Here is a 10,247-nt window from a genome sequence, read left to right on the forward strand (position 1 = left end):
GCCCGGGCCCTGACCACAGCTGCTGGTATCTTCCTTAATTCAGACATTAAATAATCCTCTTGTACAGAGGCTTTAATTAATGGATTTAAAACCTGTTAATCTTTTTACACGTCTCATCACCCACTTTATAATATGAGTCTAAGAAGTAGCTGTATGGTTTTTTGAATGTAATACTGTACTGTCACCCTCTGAAGTGAACAGAATAGAAAACTTAAAGTAGTAACATCTTACATTAACTGCAGGTTATACCCCTATTCTGAGGAATTTTCTGAAAAAATGAAGTGACTTAATGTCATTCCAAAACAGCTTTTTTGCCACAATGCAACCTTGGGCTATCATCAAATGGTGATATCACCAATTTTCTGTCTTTTTTTTTTTATTCTGGCTTGGTTCTCTGCCTCTCATTCAACTCTAATGAGACATACTGTTCGTCAAACTTTGATGCCTAGACAGCTGGACTGACTAAATCGTTTTTGAAATGCTACTGCATCTCTCACATTGAAAAACACTTATCATTAACACAGAAAACAGAACGTGATACACTATAAAAGCAAAGATCATTCTGAAGTTCATAATATAAAATGATGTTATGATCTAAAGTAAGAGAAACAAGGGCAGTGCTGAAAGTTGCTCTGCTTAGGACTGTAGAGGGAATGAGGAAAGTAAATAATTGTTAGAAATATTTCCTCTATTGTATTTGTATACAAAGGGGATAAACAAAAGAAAAGGTCGCATTAATAGCTCATTTTTTTGGGGCATAAAACAAACTGAGGAAATTACAAATTCAGGATTATTACTTTTTGGTTTGCTGAGCTGGATGAAAGGCAGTATTTAATTTGTACTTAATCCTGCATGCTGGTCTATGTCTTTTGGAGAGTTATTTGGAGAGGGATAACAAGACTAAGGAGATTTTAGAGTCATTTGAACAAAGTGCTTAAGATGAATCTGAACAGACAAGAACCTAAGTCTAAAAGCAAATAAAAGAAAATTGATTATTTAGGAGAGATGGGGTGAGGGAGAAAAGATTAGGACAAGAATGGTGTTTACTGTATTGACTGCAAGTAAATGACCTCTGTGTTCAAAACAATAATTGCCTAAAATAGAAATAAGACCAGATTTATGGTTAAGCGATCAAAGCCCCAGCATTTCTTGTGGCATTTTAATGGAAAGCGTTAGAGTTATGCACATTCACAACATATTCAAGTGGGTGTATGTATTTTATTTGCTAGCAATAGACATTTTTGTGCTTTTCTGTGGCCAGATTGGCTAAGTTGTTGTTTGAAATCATTTGTACAAACACAAAGAATAATAATTGATTTGGTCTACAATAGTATTTTCTTCTGTGAGGTAACATTACCCATAGACTTCTCAAGTTCTATGCCACACAACTAGTGACTTACCATGTGGATTTTCTTTGCTGTATGCAACAAGCATCAATTTTACTTCATCCAAAACCAGTACTGGTTCTCCTCTGTATTCCAATGTGTCCTAGGGTAACATCTAGAGCTTGTGATAGTCAGTCCTGTACTGATATGTCTCTTCATGCTTGCATCAGACTTGCTGGAAAATAAAACAATATGCTTAGGGACCAACTTAAAACACCTACCAATCCAAATATACAAACAAACAAATATCTCCATACTGCTCATATTTTAATTTACTGGACTTAGAAAGATTCAGAGAAATACTTCTTCCAGTGACATCTGTGGGAAAGATTGAAAGGTACATTGCATTATTTGAACTATTTTTTGGCAAATATTTTAAATGTTGGGTGGAATTTGCCTTTGCTGTAATATAGACAGATGCTGCATGATAGAAACCCATAGAAGCTTCCAAAATTTACCTGTCTCCTTTTATGTTTCAAAATCAGCATGCGAAAATACACCAGTGTTTTCACTTATACTATGGACTTAAATTTTTAAATGCACTGAAAAATTGGATCTGAGTACAAGTATGAAAAAAATAAGTTATTTTTATCTGTGCAAATGCAACACCCTTGTACTGGCACACTTACACAAATCTGAGGGACTGATTGTCTTAATCATCTGCCTCTTTGGCTCTTCCTTCTAACCAGCTTCTTACAACCCATCCTCTGTTTCCATTGGCAGCTTTTGAAACAGTAAATCTCATCTCTGTGCTTGCGCAATACAGACATGGGATTCAAATGTTCTCAAACTCGGCATTTGAGCAGGGAAGTACCTGTGCTAAATCCCTCTGACTTTCTTTTTCTCCCATAGTGGACCTATACAGCCTCCTCCTGGCTCACCCTGCCTTCCTGTATCTCTGCTGGGATTTTACGTACTTGTTGATGACTCCACTGAAGGCTTTCTTCTGACTTTGAAAAGCAACTGCCGGAGAATAACTTGACACTTCAAAATGTTGTGAGGTAGAAATGACTGTAACCCTATCTGGAAGGTGGGTGTTGGAGGGTGGCTGGAAATAGAGTGTCGGACCAGGGGAAATTGTGTAGGAGGAACTCTTAAAACAGACATTTTTAAAGACTTGTCAAAATAATATTTTTTATCATATGATTTAACGCTATGTTAAAAGAGGAGGCTAGTACCAAATTTTCATTGATATTCCATTTCTCTTAAGACCAGGAGCTCATGTTAGTATATCACCTTTATTAGTTTATAGTTTTCTGCAGTCATTACAGCTTTTCCATGGTGTCAAAAAGCTTGTCACCTACAATATTTTCAAGAAATATTGTCTCAGCTTTGTTTTAAAATTTAAGAAACCGTTTTATTACATTACTCCTGTTATCCATTACTAGAAAATCTAAAATATTAACATACTTTAAGGCATGAGAGAACAAGTTGCTTTTGAGCTTATTTTAGAATTGTATGGTATTGGTTTTGCAAAGTGGGAGCTAGAGGCATGTATCCATCTTCTGCTGTAGAAATATTTAGATGCACATACATCTTCTCTCTTTTAAAGAAGTGCTCTTACAATGTTTTACCTACTAGTCAGAGAAAGCTAATGATACATCACCTCTTACAGTTGCTAAACCACCATAAGTCCGTTGCTTTCAGTCACCTACCCTCATCCTACAAACGTAAATGGCTAACAAAACCAAAACAACCTTCCCCAGGAATGCAGGGCATAAGCAGAAATTTTGAGGTGAGTGACAGTTGTGGGTGGGAAAGAAGTGTCCTTTGATTTCTTTTGTTATTACATTTTAGTTGCATTTTTATGACCATATCCTTAGGAAAATCAAGCATGGAGCATTGTCTGGAGAGCTTCTGGGTGAAAAGAGATATTAAATGGAAAGATGAACAGGGATGAGAACAGAGATAATGTGCAGAAGAGGGATGGACAGATAGGCAGCTGGAGCAAACAGGGCAATATCCACTGGAGGCAGCTTCTCTCTGCTCTTTCCGGCCTCTGCTGCTCTGGGTTCACTAAAGTAAGTGAAGAGGAGAAATCCCTGTGCTGTGGGCCCTGTTGGCATGGAGGACAGTGGTGAAGGAAGTGATGCTGAGTAGCCACTTCCCTGGGGTGACTCACCGATGGTGCATTTCTGTCTGCAAGTGTAGAAAAATATCTTGTCTGGAAAGACGCTGCTCTGCTATACCAGTCTTTCTATAACTTTTTCTTCCTGCTCTCCCATTGTACTTATGTCCTTATAGGTTAAGTATGCAAGTCCTGTCTGCAGCAGTAGTTAGCATGTACTGTCCCAGGAATCAGCAGATAGACAATAAATCTTTTTGTATCCTGGTTTGCATTATGTCTTGATAGGAAAGTAAATCTTGCCCTCTCAGCAGCAAGCTATTCTTTCATTGCAAGAATGCTGCTGGTGAATGATGTTTCCAAACTGATAAATGTGGGATTTCCTATGCCTCAAGTTATTTTGTCTGTCTTGAGTGTTTATGTTTCAGCTTTGTGAAGTAATCTATCTGGGGGAAGGCACAGAAATAATTGGCTGAGCCTTTTTCTTTATAACCATACATCTATAGTAAATCCAAATGTGAAAATAAAATCGTGCTTCACCCTGGTGCTGGGATGTTGAATACAGATAGCTGTGCTTCCACAAGCATGCTCTATTCCTGTATCTCTTTATAGCTGTTCATTTAAAAAAAAAAAAAAAACCAGCTAATGCGTGAAAGATGAAAAATGTCTGGGAAGAAAATAGACTCCTGCAACCGATCTAGCTGCCTCCACAGCTTTCCTGTTAGGTGACTGGAAATGCTCATTCAAACCACTTACCTGCAAACATTACACTTCAGTGTAACAACTGACTCTCCTCTAGCTTCCACAGCTTTAAAATCCACCTACATTTTAGGCTTTGTCTGCTATATTTGGTTTTCAATCCTTAATTGCAGTACTTGAAGAGGAAACAGTTAAACAACTTTTGTCTCTGTCTCTTTGTATTCATTCGACATTCTTTTCCTCCTCCTTCTCGAGGGCTTTCCATGGCAGACCGCACACAAGCTGACTTTCAGCTCATGTCAGGGAAGCACAGGGACAGACCTTTGGATAGACTTTTACAAGATTTATTGATGGCTTGAAGTCATTACCTGTGTCTCTGCCACATTTCCTACAGGTTGCAACTTTGTCTCCTATTGCATTCCTTCATCTACGCTAAATATTGCCTATTGTTTTTCTGCCCTGCATCCTAATTCCTGATGGTGACAGGGCTTCTGCAGTCAACTCTATCATCTTTTCCTTCCTGGAAATAAAATGATGAAGAAGGATATTACCTAGGAAAAACTATTTTCTTTAGGACAATTTAATAAGCCATGTGTGACTTTAGCCACCTTGTCCTATTTTTGATCCTTTGATGGTCTCCATTTCTTAAAAATTACAACAAGCGTAGATAGTATAATGCAGCCTTACAACACCACATCTTGCAAGTGGACAACTGAGGCATAGAAAAGTTAACGATGCATGGAGGGGCTGAGAGAGAGAACCAGGAGGAGATAAGTATTCTCTTGATTCCTATTTTGTCACGTACACAAAACAGAGCAACCTTATGTCACAGAAGGGGCAAGAGTAAATTACAGTAAATCGCAGCCTGGAAAACAAAACACCATCAGTCCAGCTCAAGGAATTCTGCAGAGACTGATACCACAGTGCTGTAAGTTTGCTAACAAAAAATCAGTCCTAAAATACTATGCTGAAAAGTTAAAGAAGGGAACCAGATCTCTGGTAGACCATCCGCTTTTCTGTAGATACTGGAAGCTCGTGCAGCATCCAAATCTGCTGTGCCGTGTGATGTTTCAGAGAGGCTCAGAAGCAGCAGCCCCTTGACTTTCTGCAGCTCCCGAGCCCCATTGGCTGGAAGGCAAAGCAGAGGCGGAGAGTGCCCTGAATATTTTTCTCCTCCACACACCATAAAGCAGGCAGCCGGTACACACTCTCTGACAGCAAGACTGGTGCTTGCAGTTTGAAGTTAGTTTCGGCTCGGCAGCAGTCACTTGAGCATTTTACGTTTACCTCTCTTAATGGAAGAGCAAAAAAAACCAACCCTGCATCGTAACAGTGAACTAAACAGGAACTGAACGTAGGGGAAAATCTCATACAAACTTACAGACTGTTGGGACTCTGTGACACAGATCACCGACGTGAATGTGATGATGATCAGAAACTGCATCTGTGAGAGCGTAAACCAGCATTTGTGAGTTTGAAACCTTATTTTGTGACAGCAGTCAAAGTGTTCTGAACTGCTGCCTGCCTTGGTGCTGGCTTATTTTTCTTCTCTTCCCTAACTGAAAAGCCAAAGGAGGATTTCAGAGGAATGCAAAAAGGACAGGAGTTTTAAAAGCAGGAAGCTGAAAGGGGGTCTCCGTAAGATGAATTTCACCCAGCACCGTGGGACACTCCAGCCTCTGCATTTCTGGAACCACAGCAATGGACTGCACGGGGGTGCCAGCGAGCCCAATGCAAAGGGCCACTCCTCAGGAGGCTGCTACGAGCAACTCTTTGTTTCCCCTGAAGTGTTTGTGACTCTGGGCATCATCAGCTTGCTGGAGAATGTCTTGGTCATTGTGGCAATAGCCAAGAACAAGAACCTCCATTCGCCCATGTACTTCTTCATCTGTAGCTTGGCAGTGGCTGACATGCTAGTGAGCGTATCTAATGGATCAGAAACTATTGTCATCACGCTGCTAAACAATACAGACACAGACGCACAGAGCTTTACCATAAATATTGACAATGTCATTGACTCAGTGATTTGCAGTTCCCTGCTTGCATCAATTTGCAGTCTCCTCTCAATAGCAGTGGACAGGTATTTTACTATCTTTTACGCCCTCCAGTATCATAACATCATGACGGTGAAGCGCGTAGGGGTCATCATCACGTGCATCTGGGCTGCTTGCACAGTCTCAGGCATTTTGTTCATCATTTACTCTGACAGCAGTGTTGTCATCATCTGCCTTATTAGCATGTTCTTCACCATGCTCATTCTCATGGCATCCCTCTATGTCCACATGTTCATGATGGCTCGGATGCATATCAAAAAGATCGCAGTTCTTCCTGGGACTGGCCCTATTCGCCAAGGGGCCAACATGAAAGGGGCCATCACTCTCACTATCCTGATTGGAGTTTTTGTTGTGTGCTGGGCCCCATTTTTTCTGCACCTCATCTTCTACATCTCCTGCCCCTATAACCCTTACTGTGTGTGCTTCATGTCCCATTTTAACTTCTACCTCATCCTCATCATGTGCAATTCCATCATCGATCCACTTATCTATGCGTTCCGGAGTCAGGAGCTCAGGAAAACATTCAAGGAGATTATATGCTGCTGTAGTCTGAGAGGGCTTTGTGATTTGCCTGGCAAATACTAGACTGAGGTGGATATGTTACTGTGTACTCAGCATGCAGCACAGACTTCTGAGCCTTCAGATCCTCTTTTTCAGCAGAACTTGGGTTACATCTTTAAGAGCAAACACCTCTTTCTCTCTCCCTTTCCTCTCATCTTTGTATCCCATTCACGTGTAATTCATACTTCTCTGTAGTGTTTGTGATATCTACTCTTTGCAATTTATTTGCCTGGGAAGAGAAGAGAAGTAGCGTTTCATACCAGTTTGTAAGTGAGCAGATAAATGTAATGATGAATGTGAAATACTAACAAATATGAGCAGCTGTATGTTCCAACTGCTGACAAAATAAAAATCTTGCCTGAGTTACAGTATATATTGGCTGATGATGTTCCTTACTCTGTTGAAGTAATTACAGCTATCCATTACATTATGTACAACTTAAAATAGAGCATATGCTTGTCTATTAATGTATTAAAGGTTCTCTGGAATTAGGAGGCAGATTTTTCATAACGGTAACTGGAACCAAGGAGCTGTGTTCATTCATTGTATACACTTTTCCTCCTACTCCAAGAGCAGCAATCCGGATCTTTGTTACAGTCACTGCCTACAACAATAAGGTTTTTCAAACCCTTGCTAGCCAGACAATCGAAAGCTTGTTTTGTTTTGTTTTCCAATATGATGATAGCTGTGTGTCTGACAGCACCTTTTTGAAAAACTGAAATTGTTCCCTGGAGCATCAGTTAGCTCTTGATGTGTTTACTAGATTGGCATCCAGGTACGCTAGCACCCTCCATTCACTCGTGAAGCAGGTACAGTACTAACATTGACAGTGCCAGCACCTGCCTAAAGCTTTGCTGAGAGATTCAGCTGATGAAGATGAAGAGGGGACTTCAGTTTGAACAGTCCTTCCTTATGCTGATATGCTGTGAGGAGCAAGGACTCTGTGCGTCAGAAGAAAATACAGCTTTGCTAAAAACAAGCTGCCGTCTATTCTGAAGTGTTGTTGTGTTAGCAGATGAGATCCACTGCCTGGATCCTCACAGAGGAGTGAAAGTCTGTATCAGATTGTCACGACCACCTCAGACACTACTGTGGACCATTGAAGCTTGTGGGGGCAATGCTATCACGTGGAAGGTCTGCAGGCTGACAACTATCTAAACCCATGCTCTGTATCTGGCAGCCGTGTGTGTTAGTGCTGCTTAAGGACAGTTCACCTTCTCAGATGTCTAATTTAGATGTCTAATAAGGACCTCAGGTCCCTGATTTTAGCACCCTGAAAATGTTTAAAGTACAAATGTGAGTACACATTGAAGACATTCCATAACGTCTTGACAACATCAACTTCTACGTAAGGGCATAAAAAAATAACTTATTTATTCTTTGTAAGTATAAAAAATATAGTGTTAGCTGGGAAAATGCTTGAAAAGTTTTGATATAAAAAGTCAAAAATGAATGTAAAGAAGGATTTATATTTTAATCCTGGATGCTTGATTTTACAAAGATAAATTGTAAATTAGTGGAGTGAGCAGTCCTATCAATTTTCTTGGAAACTGCTTGTTACCTCAGACAAGATGTTACCTAAGACAGATGCAATGAAATACGGTTCATGAAAGCCCAATGCTTGCTACCTGGGATTCTTCTCCAGACAGAATCTGATCTTTTAGTTGTGGGTAACATGTCAGCATCTCATAAATCTGCAATAACATTTGGTCCTCTGCCAAAGAGCCTAAAGGACTTAAGGTGGGTCTCATTATCTTTTACTTCAATTTACTTACTTACAGGGAGAATAAGCAAGTTGTACATCCGAGTTCTTTGCTAGACCAGCAGCAGAGAAATCAGGTCTCCCACACCCTGCTCATGTACTCCTGCCACTCCATCCACCATACTTTTTGTAACACACCCTTGTTACCTTCTCTTAGTTTCAGTAAATGATGCTGATGCATCGTAATGGTTGCAGTATGGAAAATGTTTAAATATATCTATCACACTAACACTATGTACTTTCTTCTGGAGGAACTATAAACTTTTCAATAATCCATCCCTACCTGGTTCCACTGGGTAGGCAATAAAAGATACCAAAGAAGGAGGATTAAAGCTTGGGGGTGGAGGGAACATATGAATGTATAAGAATTAATAGTCTATCCAAAAATCTGCTCGAATTCTCCTGGACTTATTAAAAGCCTTTCCTTCTCCCACAAGACATGATAATAGCAATGCAGAAATACTCTGGCAATAATGCAAGAAATTGCTGTTGCCAGTTTGAAAAATCTCACTTGATCTTTGTTCTGCCTCATTTTCTTTAGCTATTTTAGGGCTCTAAGTTATGATGTTGGGCTCCAGAGTTTTGCTTGGATGCAGAGAAGATCCAGTAGAAAGTGATATAAGAGGAAGATACTACCTTTTGTGCTCAGAATATTACCTCAAAAGTCCCTCTTTCTCTCCTTTGACTATACAAGGAACAGAAACCTAATCTAAACAGATCTGAATGCTGAGGAGGCTATGCTTCTGTAATTTACTTCCTGAACTCCCAGTAGATTCTTAAAACTAACAGTTTTACTTCTTTTTTCAACCCAAGGGGAAGAGAAATAACAATTAATTTTTATCATGCTGGTTGGAGGTTTTCATCAACAGTTTCCTTGTAGTTTTCAAAAATGGTGTGCATTTCTTTTACACTTATTTGGACTAAGTTTAGTCAAGAGAATTTTGACCCCATTAACCTCTAAATCTCATTTAGAAATATATATTTTAAAACTAGCTTATTCCAGAGTTTTATCAAATTTCATATTGCTTAGCAGTTCTTCTGTCTTTATTTTATAAAGACAAATGTATGTACATACTTTTTTCAATGGACTTTTTAATTAAAGAAGACTTTTTCATTTCATGGTATTATCGCTGGAGTGTAATTTATTGAAATTGATGTCAAACGTCCTATATAGACAATTTTCCTATTCCCAGACACTTTGTTCCTTCTAAATAGCTGCACCAGTTTCTGTTTGCCTATAGCTCTGGCAGCTTTCCAGCAGGGAGTCATAGAAATTAGTGTTGCAAAAGATAAAGTCATTTAGCTTGCTGGAGAGTGAAGACTGCGGAGGATTATCTTCCACACTCAATTTGCTGGAGCTCTTTCAAAATGTTCTAAGAAAATGAGCTTTCTTTCTTTAAATATCCGGGACCCTAATCACTTTAGCAGCTCGTATTTTAGCCATGTTATGTAACCACGGCATATTCCTCTGTGGCAAGGTAATGGTTTTGTCTCCACTTTACAGGTGTAAAGACTTACATTTTCACTTCTCCTGGAGAAAAGGGACTAATGGATTTGTTCAGCCTCCTAGAACTCAGCCTTTGGCTGAGCTGGGGATAGATGGTTGTGTTTTTTGTCCTTTCCCAATAAATGGCTATAACATAACACACAAAACTTTGAGTATTGAAGCAAATGTCTTTTTTTAAGAGGGACATATCTTTAGCTTTGAAGTAGCTTTTGAA

General features: G+C 39.5%; 1 protein-coding gene across 1 annotated transcript; it reads left to right on the forward strand.

Moving 5' to 3' along the window:
- Positions 1-4,953: 4,953 nt before the first annotated feature.
- On the forward strand, positions 4,954-7,314 carry MC4R (melanocortin 4 receptor). The gene has a single exon (XM_013187397.3). The coding sequence runs from the start codon at positions 5,793-5,795 to the stop codon at positions 6,786-6,788; it is 996 nt and encodes a 331-aa protein (XP_013042851.1). The 5' UTR covers positions 4,954-5,792; the 3' UTR covers positions 6,789-7,314.
- The last annotated feature ends 2,933 nt before the right edge of the window (positions 7,315-10,247 follow it).

The sequence above is a fragment of the Anser cygnoides genome, chromosome 2 (genome assembly GCF_040182565.1).
Source record: "Anser cygnoides isolate HZ-2024a breed goose chromosome 2, Taihu_goose_T2T_genome, whole genome shotgun sequence".
NCBI lineage: Eukaryota > Metazoa > Chordata > Aves > Anseriformes > Anatidae > Anser > Anser cygnoides.

What these genes read in the sequence shown, in the direction of transcription:
- MC4R (XM_013187397.3), top strand. Translation starts at nt 5,793, where the DNA reads ATGAATTTCACCCAGCACCGTGGGACACTCCAGCCTCTGCATTTCTGG.